At 37.1% G+C, this 21,067-nt stretch overlaps 1 protein-coding gene across 1 annotated transcript in view; it reads right to left on the bottom strand.

The window, feature by feature from the left end:
- Window positions 1–292: 292 nt before the first annotated feature.
- The window catches only part of LOC121304268 (mitogen-activated protein kinase 4-like), a 31,555-nt gene continuing 10,780 nt past the window's right edge, over window positions 293–21,067 (bottom strand). Inside the window, exons 3-6 of the mRNA XM_041235307.1 lie at window positions 13,227–13,371; window positions 7,815–7,976; window positions 6,462–6,663; window positions 293–1,954 (exon numbers count right to left, since the gene is read on the bottom strand). Of these exons, the coding sequence (XP_041091241.1) occupies window positions 1,162–1,954; window positions 6,462–6,663; window positions 7,815–7,976; window positions 13,227–13,371 (1,302 nt within the window). The 3' untranslated portion in view covers window positions 293–1,161. The remainder of the gene's footprint in view (window positions 1,955–6,461; window positions 6,664–7,814; window positions 7,977–13,226; window positions 13,372–21,067) is intronic.

Raw genomic sequence — 21,067 nt, 5'->3', positions numbered from 1 at the left:
TGCTGAGTAAGGAGGGTAACCATACAACAATGCACAAAATAGTATGTACCACTAAATAAACCTCAACTAAGTCAACTGAGTGCAAATTTAGCACAGCACATTCATAAGTCTCTTTTGTGCTATAAACCTGTTGTAAACCCGGATGGCCACAATCAGGTAAGTAACATTTGAGCTTTCCCGTAATATCTTACAAATTGTTGTAAACACCCTTATTAATGTAATGCACGTTTAATTAATAGTACAGTTCTTATGATAAGTGACATCCAAAATAAAATGACAAGGCACTTAAGGGTTTGTCATAAGTACTGTATTCAAAATCAGACAGGGTCAAGTGGATTTTAATAATAGCGCTACTATCATAGCGTGCTACCTCTATTTGTGTTGTAAACAGCCATGTTTGTTGCTTTTGCTGGGGCTATATATACATTTCATGTTCATGTTACAGCACATCTATAGCTTTGGAAAGCAAACTGATGACTGGTGCATTTATCTTTCTCGTGTCAGTGCATTTCATGACGAATTAGGGTGATTGTTAGAGCAGACCAAATAAGTCATATTCAAGTATTGCATTTTAATTAGTGCTGGATTCTGTCAATAAAACACACTTATTTTTTTTTCAAAAGGCACACTCCACTCTCACAATCAATGACCAAATAGGCAACCTCAACCGAATGCTTTGCTGTGCATTATGATTCCCAGCACATTAGAACATTAACAATATTTTCCTATAAACAAAAATGCAACAAAGTGTTTGTGCCATGTTAGTTCTTTTCTTTAAAACAGCAGTAATAATTACTAACTTAAATCATTTAACATTAGAAAGATCTTGTTAGTTTCCACAATCTACCACAACTGTTGGATTTCCTAAGTAAATAACTCCTTTCAAATTTTGTTCACATCTGTTTTCACTCTATATATCCCATAACTTCATAAATAGTACAACACTCTTTATTTTACATATCAAATTCTTGCAGGGTTGTTACCCATATGACACAGTAATCCCATCTGTATGTTTTTGTCCATCCTGTGAGCATGTTTCTTTACAGTTGACTAGCTGTTGAGGCTGTTTCACTTCCATCACTACACTCTCCACCTCAATATATGCACACACAACAGTTTTCACATATTCAATTAGTTTTCAGTTCAAACATGCCTCCTTCTCTACCATCTCTCTTTCTGATACACCTCAGCCTGCACTATCTCGGAAGGATGCTCCGGGATGCATGTGCCATTGATCTCGGCCAGCCGGTTGTCTGTCAGCTCCTCTGGCTTACTGCACATTTTGAGTGCCCGGGAGATGAAGACGTCAAGGTCAAACTGGGCCTCATTCCCATTGGTTATCTTGGCGGCAGGCAGCGCTGTGGCTAGAAATTGGGGGGAGGAGGGTGGCCTGCTACTCTCTTGCTGGAGTTCTGTTGCGGGCAGCAGCGGTGGAGGGCTGGGACTGTCCAACCTGGCCTGGGTGCTCTCTACCCAGCGAGAGATCTCCAAGAAGAGGTCTGTGGGGGGTTCCTCCTGATCCTCCAGACTCAACCGCATCCCTCTGCTCCCCCTCCTCATCCCCCTACCCTCACCACCACCGCCACCAGGGGGCCCCGACATGCTGTTACTCTTCCAGTGTGAGAGGTCCAAGATAAGCTTGGGTTCAGAGTAGTGGTGGGGCTTGCCATCCCGCCACAGCAGCTTGTCCAGATAAGAAGGGGAGCCCACCTTGTAGTCAAAGGAGTGCGCATAGTCGAGATCCCCTGGCCCACAACGTTCCAGGGAGGAATGGGAGTGCTCCAAGAATCGCTCGGAGCTGCTGTGAGAGTACTTGCGTGGATCTACCTGCACTTCCTCCAGGATGGGCATGGATCCTGCCCGCGGGTCCCTCTGCACCTCCGCCACCATCGCCGCCTCCTGGGAACGCTCTCGTTGCTGCCAGTCTAGATCTGAGGATAGACTCGCCTGGTACCTGCAGGGGAAATAGACACAAGGTATCAAGGTAAGAATTTGCAGTGCTAATGCCAACACAATGCAGATAATTGTGCACACCAGTCAGTGCCTCTGTGGGCATAGATAAGGGGTATCTACATGTTAAAACGATGAATTCAAAGATCATTCTATATCTAGGCAGGTATATATCTGGAATTCACATACAACTACTGTATACTGATTACCATACTATTGTTTCAAATGCTTGGTTCTAAAATGCTCACTATACCGTCATTCTCTTAGTGATGCAACTCATAATCTGGAAGGAAAATAGGTTAGTAGGGCTAGTAGTTTTGACCATATATCCACTTAGGAGATGTCCTTTAATTAGTAAACTTGATTAGCTTGGATTAGCATAGCTAATAATGGTCTCTAAAATGTCTTGGCTTTTCCAGACGGTAACTTAACAACCAAAATACTACTAAATTATCCCCCCTCCTCCCAGATTTTCAGTGTGTAATAAATTTTACTATATGGACAAGGCCAACTACTCAGAACCCAACGCAAAAATAAAGGATGAGCCCTTACCGTCTCTTGAGTAAGGCTGTTAACAGATATCCATGGTACTAAAAGAGATATTTAATATCACCTACATTTTCCTAATATTTTATTTCTTACCTGTTTATTATCATATTATGTGGGTTATGTATGATTTCCTACGGTTGTATCTGCTAAGATGAATTGTTATTCTGTTTATGAGGTGGTGAAGCTCATTAATGTTGCACCGTGCATGGAAAATCATAGATGAAGCATAGGTGAAACACTAATATGCCGCCTATGTTTTCTTAGAAAAACACAGATGAGCCAATAACAGTGCACTTAGAAAACAAATGAGGAGTAAACATAAAACCTGGTCTCACTGAGGGTTCTTAGTGACTAAGTTAAGGATAACAGCTCTCACTGGAGACAGCAGTCTTAACTGATTCATTTATTTTCCTTTTGAGATATGCTATTATGAAGAGTGTCTTGGGGTGTTCATAGGAAAGACAAAATATAATTAGCTGGTCCCAATTTGGAGATTTCCAATTGCTTGAAATCCTGACTGAGTATGTTATAATGCTCCAAGACATTGCATGTTTTCTCAGGGCTTGAAGTCTACTCTAATCACCATGACAATACCTCTTTTCTACCTAATGAGAATTAGCTTTCCCACTGGATGAATGTCCTATCTGCTATAGAGGACCCAATTCAGAGTAATTAAATCTAGTGCTTCTCAACTCAGAACCGATACACTAACTGACAAAGACAGAACATGTCTCAAAGATGAAAAAATATTTGCTTTCCTGTCCCTAAGTTTTAGCTTGATAAGTAATTAATTTAAGTAATTAAGGCATACCATTTTATAACATTCTCTTGTCTGGGTTCTCTCTTCCCCAAAGAGATAAGATTGGTGAAGCACTTGGTGAAGCACTTTAACCAGGGGTGAAATTCTCAACAGAAAAGTGCAGGTACTCATATTCACAGCCGGGTGTAAACATTAAATATTTTTAGTCAATTGTAGTGATAAAATAAGCCTTAAAAAATAACTGATAAACTATAACCAATTCACCACAAACAAAAAAGCTGAAATACTGAAAACTTTGTACCCTCTGCATGTATCATTTAGTGATGTACTGTAATACAGTAGTCTCTGTATATAAGAACACCTTCTAAGAGAACACTTCGTCTATGAGAACACCCTTGTGGTGAAACTGATTATTCCCATTGTAATAACTGATTATTCCCATTGTAATAACTGATTATTCCCATGCTCCAGTTAAAGGAACAGGAACTTCACTTTAAAAAAACACCTTTTTGGCACTGCTAGCAACTTATTCACAACAGATACAGTACTGTTTTGTAACCTGATAACTCATCATCATCAAACTTAAATTAGCCTGTTTATTCAGTGTTTTCAAAAGCGACTTGTCATCACGAGAGTGTCTTGAGGCACACTGATTGGTTTATTAAATCTTTCCAGAACCTCCGTCCTTTCATTGACTCATTTTGTATTCTGATTTCCACGAGTGCACCTCATCGCTACAAAATGGCACGTGAACAAACAGTGAAATGTTCCGCTGTTTCTCTTGCTACAAAAAGTTGGCGAATTCTTGAAAACAACCGAATCAGACACAAGTCGAAAGTAATTTGGTGTTTCCTGTTCTGGTGAGTTACTTTACCATTCTGTTAAATAATGTGCATGTCTTGTACATTGCTGCTGCGTTTTTTAACGCGTGTCGGGGTGCTGTGTTAATTTAGTTTGACAGTTAGTTTATTAATGTTAGTAATTAAAAAAAAGAAATTCACTCTTGCAAATAAAGTTCCAGCATTTTATTGTACAATTAATTACTATTAGTGCCACTGTTTCTCTCTCAGAAATGTCAATTCACTTTTGAATCATTTATCTTCATGGGAGTAACATTCAAAACTCAGTAATTTATGAGCTTCATCATGTACATTAAGAAAATAATTACATATTATTTTTCTTTGTACAGCGGTTCCCAGAATTCATTGATGCACATATTTTACACCTATATTGATGCTTTTGAAAGTTTAAAAGAAAAAAAAAATTAATTAGGAGACTAAATGAAACACTTCAACTACAGCACGTAATTGACAGGCTGTTGATTTGTCTGGCACGAAATGCTCCTGTAGCCTCCACACTTTGAACAGCATCTGTTGTAATGAGAAAAATATTTCAATCATCCATCCCACTGGGGGGCTGAATAGCAATTCTGCAATCTAATTTTAAGGATATGATTAAGTTAATGGTTAAGGGTAAAACTGTAATTAAAGGTTAGGGTTATGTGTAGATGTTCCTAGATGCTTGGATGATGCTTTTCAGACCAGCTTGAAGTTTTCTTTCTATGAACCAGCTGTGGTAAATAAATGTCATTTATTTTCATTTTTCAGAGTCCATGGTGTGAATTCAAACAACAGCTGCAACTAGGTATGGGTGTGAGCTTAAAAGTCTTTGGGTCTTTTTACATCCTAGATGATCATTTTTCCTCTCAATATTTATTTCTTTAATTAATAGACGTTCAAGCTATTTTCATTGGTATCCCCCTATTTCAACTGAAATTGCAAATGAAGAACATTTATCTTCTGGTGGAACTGAAAATGATGGACTGAATGTCAAACAAGCCAAAACATCTGAACAGTACTGCGTCACCTTGCTTCGGTGCAAATAACATTAATAAAATATCTGCCAGCTCTTCTAAAGCTCTGGCTAGGCTCATTGTTTGTCTTCATGTCGTCTCTTTCTCCTACACTGATGCTGTGCAGCTACAGTGTGTGGCACTTTTCCAGGAGTATGTGTTACCGGTGATACCTATCTGCTTTTCCACAAGATTGCAATTATATTGATGATGTTAAGCAAAAACTTTGCTTAAAAAGCCGTCTTCGCTCAGTTCGTGTTTGTTTTGTTAACAGCAGGGTCATAATTTAAATGTAATCCCAGTCTCGGTTATCCTTATCTTGATGACAAAAACCACAAAGCTATAAAACAGTCTTGTCATTACAGCTTTCATCGAATCCAATATCAAGACAAACTGAAGACACTTTACCCAGTACCAGCATGTTACAGCCATATAATTAAATAGATGGTGCTTGAATTTAATGAAAATCTTTATTTTTAATTCAGGAAAATACAGGATTCAAACATACAACTACAGTATAATTACATTAAAAAAAAATAGGGTTAGTGACAGAAGTTAGTAATAGTTGGAAACTTTGTAATGCTTTTTAAATAGACTTTTTTAGTTTGTTAACTGTTAACTCATATTATTGATGTCTTTTCATTTAAAAAAAAAAAGCCATTTCAATTAGTAATGGGATCATTTCTCCTATCAGGTGCACTGACTTATAGAGGTATGACAGGCATGTCTAAGGCTCATTGAAATTCAGCCTTCTTGACTTTTATCTGTTTTCAGATGATTTATTTCCATACTAGCTCTCTGTAAGCACAAGAACATTGAAGTGTATGATTCTGTGAAGGGTGTAAGAACACAGCCTAATTGTGTCTTAAAAGTGCTGATAGGCCTAGACTTGAGAAGTACATAATACTTTAATATTATCCTGGTGCTTTACCACCAGGTTTATATTTTTGCTTTACCACCAGGTTTATATTTTTGCTTTACCACCAGGTTTATATTTTAAGCAACAGACAAGAATCAGTAACTTGCACAACCCCTGCCAAGGCTGTAAATCTAAAATAAGATTTAGGTCCCCAGTATCCACAGGTTAAATGTAATATGGAAAATTACCTCTATATGTCACCAGACAATGCTACTATTAAAAACCTTTAAATAATCTCCTTACTATTTTATCACAATTGGATAACTGCAAGGTATTTGGGTCACACATTTTTAAAAACCTGGTTTCACAGTCAGTTCATTCAGTAAGTATTTGAAACACATAGTTAAATATGTTAAACAGAGTGTTTTTTTTTTTTTTATTCCCATTGTCCATGTATCCCCACAGATCTCCCTGCATCCCTGATACCATACCTCTCCCAGTTGGATATCTGGCTCTGACTGGCCTCCATCCATAGGATGTCATCAATCTCATCCTCGATGCGGAAGGGGTGCTGCGAGATGGGCTCATCCTCGGGGCAGGAATACTGTCTCATGTAGCGATGCATCAGAGCCTCCTCCGCTGTCAACCGATCCATGGGGTTAAAGGTCAGAATCCGCTCCAGGAAATCAATAGCTGCCAAAGGGAGGATATTTTAGTAGTAAGAAATCTTACCAAGAATAACAAACAACTTTCTGCCGCAACAACTGTCAAACTTATGCACAGAGCAACAATAAAATGTGAAAACACATTAAAAAAACCTCAAACTTGAAATTCTTTATCAGAAATGTATGGTGTTTTTGACACATGTGCATGATATTTCAATTCCGTAAGTAAGTCAAGGCTGGTCAATACAAGTTAAGTCCAAGTAAATCCCAACCTGGTCTTTCAACAATAAGGACTTTATTGGATTGGCCTTCTGTAATGGGAAAGGTGTTTGAGCTACAACTGGGAATGAGTCAACGTATCTTATTTCTACCCCTTTAAAAAGGGACAAAAGTTTCAGAAGGGGTGCATGCTGGGAGGGCGGGGTAGATAGTAACATGCTAGTTGAGGAGTTCTACATTTAAATAGTGGTCAAGATCAAAAGTAAATTCAACTTTTTATACATCATATTTGGAACATGGATTACATCTTTAGTATAGAGCTTTAATTAAATCTGTATTTCACTTTTGATCCTCCTGTGATAAATGTTATGGGCTGAATATTGCTGAACAGAAACACTTGTGATAAACAGTAATGCATGTAAGTTATTGGGTCTCAGGAAAGCAAATAAGAATGGGCAGGCTAGAAGACTAGACTAGCACTTCTAATTTTACAGAACAATGCCATCTCAGGAAAGATATAAAAACAAAGACGACATTGTCTAAACATTCATCTTACTAACACTTCAGTGAAGTTTGACTACACCAGGGTTTTAATGATCAAAGATCTGGCAGAAAATCTTGCAGCTTCTGCATCCCTATGTAATATTTTTTTTTTTCTAGCAAAGCTCAATTTTTATCTGATTTTATCAAAGCAACAAGCGTTTGAATGGTTTTAATTCATAAAATTATCTTCAGTACATTAGCAGGTGTTTCAGCTGATAACTTGAAAAGGTTCACTATTGCATTGTGATTCATTCAGAGGATACATATCAACTAGCATTCTTAAAGTAATCTTAAATGTTCCCCAAAGCAACACAAACCTTGTGCAAACCACTTCAATATTGCATTAAAGACTGCACAGCTAAACTCTGCAAACTGTAGGCCTCACTTTGTCCCAACACTCTTCCTTGTTTTATGTACCTTCTGCATTGACCTCAGGCAGCAGGTCTTTTAGTGGTTTCTTCACCTCCCATTTGGAATTGATGTACGTTGGCATCACCTTGAGAAGCTCCTGCTTATCCTCCTCATGGATTACTGGAATTGTCTCCAATATCAGCTGCATCTGCTCCAGCTCATGAGCACCTGTGAATTTAAACACATTGAGGAGCTCAGATTTCTGAAACGTGTCACTAAAACCAGGTTCCATCAATCACATCCACGCTAAATCTGGCTAAACCATCAGCAGATATTCCATTAAAGACTTTTGCCTTCTTTACATCTACCCCTGGGATTGAAAGTGTTTTGCAAATCAATACTATTTGTTTCCATCAGCAGCACATCAATATCAACACAATTTGAGATGGGGACTTTTTGAGATTGATCCACTTGCTTGGACTAATGTTAGTACCATTGACAATGCCAATTGCAGTGCACTCAAAGTTCACTCGCTTATTGGGATCCTGAGTTAAACTAGACCAAGTTTAGTACCGATTGCAGCTCACTAAACCAGACCCTTGCAGTGGCTAAAAAGATCCATATTAAGTAGAAGTGCACCCTGTGTAGAGACTTTGATAGTCTGCTTCTTCCGACATAGAAGTTGCAAAAATGAAAACTGCTCTTTCTGGCCCCTATTGTCCATATTACGTCACCCCGGGTATAGTATTGTACTTAGTGTTTATTTTTTTAATAAGCGTTTTAAACCTTCTAATACAACCTTGCAGCCCTAACAAAAACTATAGTAATTTACCATAGTTATTGTGCATTTTTAAATGCTTTTCCGTTTTTTTATCTCCTCGTACATCATGCTTATCGATGCTTTCACTACGTTAGATTATTCTGTGGTTATATTGTTTTTAAACTTGCATTTTAATTTTTTTGTTAAAAAGCAATACAATTGAAAAAACAAAGAGATTTGTATAAATTGTCTTTATAATGTTGTCTACTTGTTATTTGTACTTCAATGCACAGAAAATTATCATTCAAATTCAGATCCTGGTTTATATTTTGTATATACTGGTTTATGGCTGGGTTCCCATGTTTGTTTGGTCTAATTCTGTTCAGCTCACTGAGATTTTCAAGTCCTGAAGGTAGTCCTTGAAGTGGACTAAACCAATGCTACCATTGACCCATCAAATGCAGATTTTTCACTTGATCCTTTAGGCACTTATATTTCATGCCAGTGCTTTATCTTTCTATATCTGTCTAAACAATATACAACATATACTGCTGGAGATTAATGTGTAATAAAGACTAGTTAATTTCCCAAAAGGGTATTACTTAAAGAAAAACATACTTTGACATCCCTTAATGATTCCACATTGCATAAATCTAATTAAAACATTGTAAATAATTAAACAGATTTACCAAATAATTCCCTTCTCTCACATGAGGAGAACAAATACGCTCATATACATCTGGTAGTTTCCCTTCATCCCCCAAATTTCTGAGTGTAAATACTACAGTAATTTACATTAAAGCGTTTCTCAATTCTATTGTTCAACCCCAGTCTACTGGCATTGATGTCTACTGACTTTGCAATGCTCTTAAACACTTATGAATAAGAGATTTATTAAGATGACATTATATTATTCCTCAAGCTGCCATTAAGCTACATGGAGGTGCTGTTGACCTCCAAACGAAAAGACAGGCCAGTCTGATATACCTGATGTCATCAGCCAGCCACACTTCAAAAGATGCAGAATGTCAGCAGACCTTAGCAAAGGTTATTCAATTCACAGATGGCTAGTTTGTTTCTCTCCCTCAGCTTTATATCAGTAGCATGCCTTTTTACCAGTTTTCCAACCCTATCCTGGGAGATTTGTCTTGAACATCCTAATTCCCCTATCTGGTTATCATTTGACTTACTCCCATTAGCTAATGGGAAACTTTGTTTAATGATTGCCAATTGAGATGACAGGAAACTTAATGGAATATGTGATGACTTTCTTCCAGAATTAATGGAAAAAAAGTCAGTTAAAAGTACAGGAATGGAAAACTGATATGAATTACTATATTACAACTAGGACAACAATCTCCCTAGAGCAGAAGTAAGACCTGTGTGAAGCCACACTGCAACAACCTGTATTATTGTATATGTAACACTTTAAATATGAAATTCTAAATCATTGTTTATGTTTCGGTACAAACCAAAAGACAATAATTTGTTTTGTTTTTTTAAGAGCACCAACAGGGTATAAATGCATGAATAAACTAACAAATAAATAAAGGCTCCTAACAAAGAAATAAGCGATCTTTCCAATGAAAGCAAGTTCACATCATAGCACTGGTTGTATGGTCAGCTTGGAGAGTGTAATTAGGCGGTAACACAATGTAGCACAGAAGAGCTAGATGGTGCTGCCAGCACCATGGAGACAAACTGCTACTGTTGTCATAGAGGTTACCACAGGCCAGGGAGACAGAGGGACAAAGACAAATAAGGAGAAACTGCTTTTAACAATGCCACTGCTGATGTCACCCTGTGAGTGATGCCAACTTGGGAGAAAAAGCACACACAACCCCAGCATCTATTATCTCTCTGTCAGTGGATTTCAAAAACAGTTGCCTGGCTCCAAAGTACACATGGCAGATGAAACCAATGCAAACCGGCAAAAACCTGCTCACAGCCTGACACAGGAAGTCACAGCATGCAGCTCGCCCAACCATTGATTCCCTGCTTAAATATTAAAAGCTGCACTGCAGGTAAAATCGAGTCTTTTAAAATACACTTTATTCATTTATTTGGCAGACAGATACACACAGGTATTACAAACATTGCTGCTTAACAGTAAATGGTAGTTTTTTTTAAAGAGATTCTGTATGAATAAGCCAGGCACTTATTTGGAACTATAGTTTTTGTGAACAAAAACAAAGCATTCCTGGCGGAAGCGCTATGTCATATTAGAGCGAATGATTTGTAATAATAAAAGTAATATAGAAAAAGATCTGTGTCATTTAAATGTTTAGAGGTTAATCATAATGTGTCATTGAAAACTTGATTTCTACAGGACACCACCTGTAATGGAACTTTTAATCACAGAATCCTAGAATACAGCTCATGAAAGAGAGGTCTGTAAGCTCCTTCCCACAAGCTGAACTCTAACCAGACCGGAAGTTCCGGGTCGGGCGGCCATCTTGGCCCAAGGCAGGAACCATGCGGCCACCGAGTCCCATCTTTGCAATCAGCTGTGCCGTGCTCGTCGATTGGCTGAAGTGGGGCAGCGTGCTGATTGCAGGGGCGGGACTCGGCACTATTTAGAAAGCGTTGTTTTGCCATTCGGTCTCCCTGTCCTGAACTTAAAACACAGAAGAGACGCGCTGTGCTTTGTTGTTTTGCTTTTACAAACCTGCTGTAATTCACAGAATCCTGAAGCTTTGGAAAACCTGGTGGATTACAGTGGTAAAAAAAACAGGACTATTCTTTATTCCTAGGAAGGGAGCCAAGAGGCGGTGAGAGGAAGCCCACTGCAGCAGCACGGAGAAACCTTGTGCTTCCTTTGTTGTTGTTTTTGGTAAAAATGTTTTTGTTTACTCTTTCTGAAACCTGTGTTTACTATTTCTGGTATTCCCGGTAGTTTTCTTGTTTGTTTTCTGCAATATTGGACTGTTTATTTTCGTTGTATGTGAAAATAAAATCCTGCCCAGATACCATTGTTGGTACAGGACTCCAGGACTAAATGTCACTACCGGCTCCTGTGTGATGTCATTTCTGGTCCTTCCCTAAGGTCCGCCCACTACCCTCCCACAGATACATATGCACCTTTCTATAGTATATGGACACGTCTGTTGTGTAATAACAGTTTTTAGAAGTCTTCTGACTGAGTCGCGAATTTTAGCAATACTGTTGCCCAAAGGAATAGACAGTGTGTTTCATCATGACACCTTGTCATCCTGGTTCTGCAACATTATGTGTTTAAAGACTGACTTAGATATATCAGAAGACAAAATGTACACATCAGAGTTTAGTTACACCCCTGCAGTTTCCTATCGTGTTTAATATTTATAAATCATAAGACCCCTTTCAACTGATCACAGTGACTCCAATCAGTATTTAAAAATCTATCGAAAATATGATCTCCATATAGGTTTCAGTTAAAATAACAATATTTAATACTAAGGTAAATGACATTGTCATTTTCAACTCATCACGCTTATGATTAGCGTTTACATGTTTTGTTTTTTTACACTGCATTTTTCATTTTTTGATTTACAACACGTGTGCTAGGTATACTGCAGTGAACTAAGGAGTTGAACTCTTTTTTTTCAAACCATATTTTTCTAGAATTTATCAAACTGCTCTATTAATAATTATAAGAAAAAAAGCAAATGAGGCTTATTGTGTTATTTGTCCTTTAAAATATCATCTTCAGAAGGCATCTCTATACAAGGTTAGCTGTCACTGACAAATACATCAGCTTTGTACGGTGGTTGGGTATAAAAGCGTCATCCATGTTGCTTTGAGAAAGATCCTGTGAACTTGATGTTTCTGGTTGCTTGTGTCAGACTATTCTTTACCTTCATTTATTGTTGCCCTCTCCCCTGGCTTTACACTTGCTCAATATGAAATTACTGTGGCTTGCCATATCCCACAGGCCTGACCATGACAGACAGAGGACGCCGTCTTCTACAGTAATGCATGTAAGATATTGTATTTACAATCATGGTACATTTGGTGTAAATACATTAGGTGTGAAATTTCTGTCTTTTCACAAAGGAAAATGCAATTTTCAGTGAAGGGCTCTTCTTAATAACCTCCTACTCTCTCTTCTAAAGCATCTACAGTAATATGGATCCTATTCCATTTTTTCCCCCAAACAAACATACTTAAGTGGTTATGGACTGGTTTGAATTTCTTTCTGTTAATGTCCACTGCTACATATTTTACCACATCTATTCCGCTTTGTTTTAAAAACATACATGTTTAAAGACAACATGCATTAAAAGTGTATTTGCAGGTTTTTTTTAAATCAATTCCATCCTTTAATGTGCCTTTTAAACTGTCCTCCCTATGTCCCTAATCTATATGGAGTTCAAGTTTCTATATGTATTTTGGGAGGTGTACAACCTTTTCATTTATGGATCAAGACCTCCAAAAGGCATCTGTGGTTTCAGTTTGTCTGCGAGACACTTTGCAGAAGCAGGCACAGGGAGGGATATCAATTCCAGACTAGAGCTAACATTATCAAAATGACTGTGCTCATGTAAAAATGCAAGTTAAAAAATCATGTGAAAGAATTAAGTGTATAGCGGTTCTTCACATTTATATTAAAACAGGACAGACAGACCGACAAACTACATATACACAATATTACATATCTTGTGCTAAAGAATGTCCTTCGCAAGTTCCATCACAACTGATAGTAGGGTCAACACAACTATAAACACAAACAAGCTTACCAGCAAACAGCATCCTCCCTGTTAACATCTCTGCCAAGATACAACTAGTCGCCCACATGTCAATGGCTTTGGTGTAATTGTTGGGTGAAAGGAGAAGTCGTGGAGATCGGTACCATTTAGTCACAAGTCCTTCAGACAGATAGCCCTGGAAGACAAGAAGAAAACCGTGTACATTATCTTCAGCTGGCATTCTTTTATACCATCTGTGCATTTAAAAATGTACTACAGCATTTCTTCCAACTCATTATACCCAACAGCCTTTAATTCAAATGATTAAGGGGGAGGTTATACGGATTGTAGTGACTTCAGCTACCACTTTTTACCTTTTATTTTTTGTATTTCGCCATAGGAAAACATATTTGCATCTCATTTATGGAAGACTGCAATAGTGACTTTCAGCAACAAAATATAATAATAAAGCTCTCCCTTCAATGTATACACATGTATGCAAAAGGAAAAACAGCTACCAAATTGCTTTTGGAGGTTAAGCAGGAAAAGGCATTGATTCTTTTTCAAGAGTGAACTGAAGACATACAGAACACTTCCCTGGGGGAAGAAATGTATGCGGTATGCAAACAGATACATCCCCTCATGCACCAGATTTTCCAACCTGAACAAAAGGTTCAATTGTTAATACTACTGTACGTACCAAGTAGGCTTTTGCATTCAAATAAATGTGGACAAATATATTATGTACAGGTATCGATATGTATTTTTGTTTTAGCTCATTTACAAGAATCATGTAAAGTTTAGACTTACGGACATTCCTCCCTGAGATAAAACTGCAGAAGATGGTTTGCAATCTTTTATATGTAGGCTAATGTATTCTTACTGTTATGAAAAGATGCTATAAAATGTAAACCTGAGCCATCTAAGTACAGCCTTGTTCGGTCAGCCAGGGCATGACACAAATTTTCAGCATTTGTATAGAGTTGATTTAATACCACTCATATTGCTTGATAACTTATTTGCTAAAAATCATAGAAGAGAAAGAAAAACAATGTCAAAAAACACTGACTAGCTCAATGTGCAAATTCCTCTATTATTACCACTAGATGTAAACTTTGACATGCTTTAGCACTCGATCTTCCTTCTTTTGGGGCTCTTTCTGTGGAATTTTCTTTAGAAAAGCTTTAGCTTTAGCGGGCATCTACCATAGGATAATGACAGCTCTGCTAGGAGTCTGACTGGACGATCAGTGAGGTTTTTAAAATGAATCTAAAACTTATATTGTTGATCTACAGATATATATATATATATATATATATTCCCTCCATAATTAATTCTAAAGTGCAACGCCAATCACACTGAATATAAAAAAAAGGAAAAAATAACTTTAAAAAAAAATGCAATTCTCAAGTCTGCAAACATAAAAGTGGTTATTTTTGGTTTGAAACTGGAAAATGAATGGTTACCATGCACAGGCATGATGGAGAATACTGTACAGTGACTGCATCTGTATTTGTCATCTTTTGTGCGAACTCCATGGACGAACATGTATTTAAGAAAAATAAAACCATTCTCAGTTCTTCTCAGTGTTGTGAAAGAGCGGGCTGGAAATGTCCGCTTCATATTAATTGGTCAACTCTAACATGTTTCTTAGGTCTTGGGCCATTGATGATTTAAAGAGAGACAGAAAACCTGCAGGATTGTAGCACTTCAGGACCAAGATTGGCCACTCCTGCCATATACAATTGGATCGCTCTGCTCATACTCCTGGTCCTTTTCAGAGTATACTACAAACAACTGAAATACTGTCTGGCTGATATGTTAGAAAATTCAATCTACTGAAATGGCAAGGCTGGGTATTGCTGCTGCGAAACGAGCGATGTGGGACATGCAGCATTGACAAACCAGTCGCGATTCTTCTGCCTTTTTATTATAAATAAAAAAAGGAGTACCACTACACAGACCTGCCATGCACAATGGGAGTGTGAATCTTTACTGAAAATGGAAGTATGCCCCAAAGCCTTTTATGTCTGCAAGTCATGGTAGTGCCAAAGGCATATAACTTGAACCCACAAGTTTCACTGACTGGCAAGATAACAAATGTGAAAAAAAAAAAAAAAAAAAAACATAAAGAAAGATTTAAAAAAATGTTGTTATTATCATGTATAAATTACTCTTCTGCACACTGAAAAAAAAAAAAAAATTTAATTAAAATGTTACTTGCTTATAATTTTACACTGTTAATACATGGTTAATTATATGTTAACATGCTGTATTGTAGCAAATGTTATGCATTAAGTAGCCTATTCAAATAAGTTCATACTCTTAATAATGGGATGGCACTTACAGTTCAGAAGTCACACTTAACAAAAAGAGAAACTCATTTTCATGACTTGGGACAGCAAAATGTAATTAAAAATGTATTACAGGAAATCAGATTTTCTCTCAATCTGAGATAATTATTTTATGAAAGTTTTTTCACCTCAAATTACATTCTGCATTTTCATACAGAGCTTGACAGTCCCTGTTGACGGTCTTAGTCTTGCTGCGATTTTAAAAGGTTGATAAAGATGACCTCACAGCTCTTGGCTAAACAAAATCGGTTGATTATATCATCTAAGAAAACACTTAGGAAAGAAAGCTCTGTGCTTCATCATATCTAATCCCCTACCACTCCATGGGTGTCCCGAGACCAGGGACTGCAACTGCAGCTGCTCCCATTTCCTTTGTAGAGGGAGCTTTGGAACTAAGTGGCCTATACTACTGTCTCCATGATGATAATTTTCTAAGCAGCCAAGGAAACCCAAAACCAAACTAAACACAACATAAACTAATTAAATGCAAGAATAACTATATTATTTAAATGAGTTTCAATAAATGAACTGTGGTTCAAAAAAAGTTAATAAACCAAAAATAAAAATGCTGCAATACACATGAGAAAACCAGGCAATCTGACCAAGATTTTGTGTCTTATAGGATGGAATCGCCTAGTGTTTGGAGATTCCAGACAGTTCATATACACCTTCCTTCTACTGCACACACATTCTCAAATGTTTACTCCAAATTGTTGGGTCTATGACAATTTATCACCAACAATTTATCACCAACAATTCATCACCAACAATTCATCACCAGGTACAATTCATCACGGAGGGTACGTTATCATATCACAGCCGTTTAAAACGCTACAGGTGAAAATGACCGGTACGGCGCTTGTAGGTAGTTCGAAATTTCAGTGCTTCCTATATTAAAATAAAGGTTTGAAAAGCAAACTTGTTATTTTTGTTTTGTTTTTTTGCTTGTTTGTTTGTTAGTTGGGTGGTCACAAACTAGTAAAAGTTAGTAGTTTTATTTATGTAATTTGTAAGTGAATACGTACTGTATCTGTTATTTATGATTTATTATAGCTTTATTTGTTTTTAGCACAGCTTTTATGATATATTGTGGCCTTAATCGGTGAGCTATTGTCCGTGATGAATTGTTGGTGATGAAGAGTGCGTGACAAATTGACATCATACCCAAATGGGTAGTATTCCATTTTGTCCAACAGGAAAAAACACCAATTACAATTCTGATATGAATAAAAAAACAACTTAGAAAGTACAGTACAAACTCCTAAATGAAATGTTATTTATTTCTGGTTCAGTAACTTTATTGGATGTGATTTGTTTTTGAAAATATTACATTGATAATAATTGGAGAAATGATTAAGAATGTCTCTCAACATTCAAAAATGTAATCTGTTATTCCAGTATAAAATAACAATATGCCTACTATGATTTAAAAAAATAGGAATGCAGTTTTTTGTACATACGAAGGTATTTTCACAAATACTCCAATAAAACGTGATGTATCTAACACACAGTACATACCTGGTTTCCAAGATCTAACCTTCAATAGCTTAACCCAGTGGTTTTCAACCGGGGGCATTTCTAAGGATCATAATGATGTTTTAACTGTATTATATATTATCTATAAACCACTGACCATACATATTTCAGCTCAAAGGTTACAGTCTGACACTAGTTTCAAAATGATCATTCACCTGTACTCACCCATGACATTGACTGAGTGGGTTTCCACGTTGATATTAGGCATAGGAGCATTTTAGTAACAGCAATAGCGGCTGCTTGAATGTTTTCAGTGTTTGATAAAGTACATCCAGATTATCCTGTGTATCGTTTCCAGAATAAAAAATTGATACATTTCTTACTTGCCAAGAGAGAAATGAAAGATGAAAAACACGAGAGTCAGAAAGAGCAAACCGACAAAAAGTGATTCCGTCCCTTTAGATCATTTTTATGCTTATCATTGTTAGTTATTATAGTTTTATCTTGAAGTTCATGTTTTTGATATTGTAAACAACAAATTGCACACGTAATCATGCAGAGATGGGAAGTAAATGGTTAGGTGATAAACATTTACAGTGCAGACTATTCTGGTTTATAATAATTTTGCCCCATAGAAGGTGAATATGTGTGTTTCCAAAGAGATTCCCAAATACTGTCTTCGATTATTATGTGTATCCAAAAACTTAAAAGTTTGAAGAATTACTGTTTGGTATTCTGTCCTAAACCAGAAGTTTGCCAGTCCCAAACTGTTGTGACATAAATTATATATTAAATAAATGGTGGGAAAAAGAATTTGTTAATCAGATTATTCTGCCTTTTACTGCAGCTGTGGTACCAAAAATTGTAAAGGGGTATGTGAGCTGAAACCTCCAGACAGAAGGGGTATAGTTTCAAAAAAAGTTGAAAACCACTGGTTTAATCAATAAGAAGTACTGAGTACAATACAATATGAAAATGTCATTATATCTGGAAAGAAGATTCTATTAAATCAGATAAAATATAACAAATCAGAGGCCTACATTTACACACATGTAGGTCACAATGATCTAGATTCTGATCAAGAACATGTGCTACGACATCACTATACCACATTTAATTGCAATTCAATTAACTTTTCTAAAGGTATAAAAGTACAATACTGGTCCCCTATTAAAGTTACAGTGAAAATCACTATTCCCATGAAAGCACACTCCTGTTTTTTACCACTTGATTTAGCAGCTTTTAAGCCTAAATGCATTTCACAAAAAAAAAAAAAACCTCTCAGCCAAATCATATTGTCAAAGTAACAGCACATTAGCTTCAACGAAATCCTAGTAAATCATCTGTTATATCATCCCTTCCACTATAATATATACACAGTTTAGCTCAATGGGTCTGATGAAATTGTTGACGTTACTTATGCTTTTGCTTTCTCAGTTTTAGTTTCAGGGGTCTTGCAAAATGCTAGCATGCAGATTTTTTGTTTCTTCCTGTCACTTTTGCATTCATAAATTAGGAAAGCCAGTCCCAATGAATAATCATGTTGAAAAGCAATATGTATATAGTGCTAATATTTAGAATGCAATTTCAAACACCCTCTAAGGCAGATCCTATAGTGAACACGGCCTCCACCATGGATCCATTTTTTCATCTGAAGATAGTTCTTAATGATTTTCGCTGTATGTTTGGGGTAGTTGTCATGCTGCAGAATAAATTTGGGGCCAATCAGATGCCTCCCTGATGGTATTGCATGATGGACAAGTATCTGCCTGTACTTCTCAGCATTGAGGAGACCATTAATTCTGACCAAATCCCCAACTCCATTTGCAGAAATGCAGCCCCAAACTTGCAAGGAACCTCCACCATGCTTCACTGTTGCCTGCAGACACTCATTCGTGTACTGCTCTCCAGCCCTTCGGCGAACAAACTGCCTTCTGCTACAGCCAAATATTTCAAATTTTGACTCATCAGTGCAGAGCACCTGCTGCCATTTTTCTGCAAACTGTGTTTTTGTGCATAGTTGAGTCGCTTGACCTTGTTTCCACGTCGGAGGTATGGCTTTTTGGCTGCAAGTCTTCCATGAAGGCCACTTCTGACCAGACTTCTCCGGACAGTAGATGGGTGTACCAGGGTCCCACTGTTTTCTGCCAATTCTGAGCTGATGGCACTGCTGGACATCTTCCGATTGCAAAGGGAAGTAAGCATGATGTGTCTTTCATCTGCTGCAGTAAGTTTCCTTGGCTGACCACTGCGTCTAAGGTCCTCAATGTTGCCCGTTTCTTTGTGCTTCTTCAAAAGAGCTTGGACAGCACATCTGGAAACCCCTGTCTGCCTTGAAATATCTGCCTGGGAGAGACCTTGCTGATGCAGTATAACTACCTTGTGTCTTGTTGCTGTGCTCAGTCTTGCCATAGTGTATGACTTTTGACAGTAAACTGTCTTCAGCAACCTCACCATGTTAGCTGAGTTTGGCTGTTCCTCACTCAGTTTTATTCCTCCTACACAGCTGTTTCTGTTTCAGTTAACGATTGTGTTTCAACCTACATATTGAATTGATGATCATTAGCACCTGTTTGGTATAATTGTTTAATCATACACCTGACTATATGCCTACAAAATCCCTGACTTTGTGCAAATGTACCTAGAAGAATTGATGCTGTTTTGAAAGCAAAGGGTAGTCACACCAAATATGGATTTGATTTAAATTTTTCTTCTGTTCACTCACTTTGCATTTAGTTAATTGATAAATATAATCTATTAACATGTCTATTTTTTAAACCTGAGGTAATTTCAAAACCAAATATGTTACTGATTTTGTCCTAGGGCTTGAACGACTATTTGCAAAAGTCGAATCGTTGGGGTAAAAACAGTAGACTTATTAATAAATCATGTATTTGATAATGTCTGGTGCCTAATTTGCATATGTTCTAAAACAGAGTTACTGTAAAAAATCAATTATTGTACCTATAAAAAAAAAGGAAAATGACTTTGAATCGTGTGTTTTAACATGTTTTATTGGTTAAAACCAAATATCAGAAGTTCTACATATAGACTTGTATATCATAACAAATGCCCATGCATAACAATATCAAAACAAACAACTGATTTCACGCGCCTATTTTATTTCCTACACACAGCAAATTGGCCAGTGTTGAAATCCCAGTGTTAACCGTTAGTGTTGATTTTAAGGGTTAAATGCTCACATTTTATGCCACGCAGTGTTGTTTCATATCTAAACCAAGGTATGTTTCACAGTGTAAAATAAAGTACACTAATCCTGAGTAATAATATCAACATCCAAGATTTTAGTTGGTGGTTTCTGCAATGGCGCCGCTTCTGCCCTTGCTGGAGAAGTTCAAGGTAGGCTAATATATTGTAATGGGCACGGCTGGACTGACTTGCTGTTGCCACCTGTTGGCGGATTGTGTGCCGTGCCCAGATGCGGCCTCCACAAATATGTTAATAAGCAGCAGAGGACACTGGGAGTGGGAAACAGGGTAAGGGAAATACTGTTGCTGTTGTTGTTATAAATGTTGTGATTATTGTAAGTGCCCCTATTAGTTATTTTGCCATACCCTGTAGCTGTTGAAACCATCCCGTGTAGTTTTATGTAATACGTGAATGGCAATTTGAGGTGAGGTAGGGCTCTAGGGTTCGGAAAGGGCTGTATGTGTGTGTATATTTCAGTGTGTGGATGGTGCTGACTTGCTATTGGCTGTCTAAATAAACCACATTGTACCTGTGTTTCCAGTTATTCCTGTGCTTGCTGCAATATTTTAATTTACTTTCATGGCAATGAAACAATGTTTGACAAATTATCAAATTATTAGTTTAAGACTAGTTCAGTGTACATAGTTCATATACAGAGAGTACAATTGTCTCTGCAGCAGTGTTATTTCCCAACACTTTGGTAGTTAATTTTACAATAAAGGGGTGCTAGTTATACACTGAAAGAGATGTAAATTTAACTCTCATAGTGTTAAATGCTTTACACTATGGAAGTGTTACTTTTTTTTTACTTTGCAAAAGTGTTACTTTTACACTGTGGATTATGGAGCCATA

The sequence above is a fragment of the Polyodon spathula genome, chromosome 2 (assembly GCF_017654505.1).
Source record: "Polyodon spathula isolate WHYD16114869_AA chromosome 2, ASM1765450v1, whole genome shotgun sequence".
Lineage (NCBI taxonomy): Eukaryota > Metazoa > Chordata > Actinopteri > Acipenseriformes > Polyodontidae > Polyodon > Polyodon spathula.
Note: the sequence above shows the minus strand (reverse complement) of the source record. Positions and strands in the feature narration are given on the sequence as shown.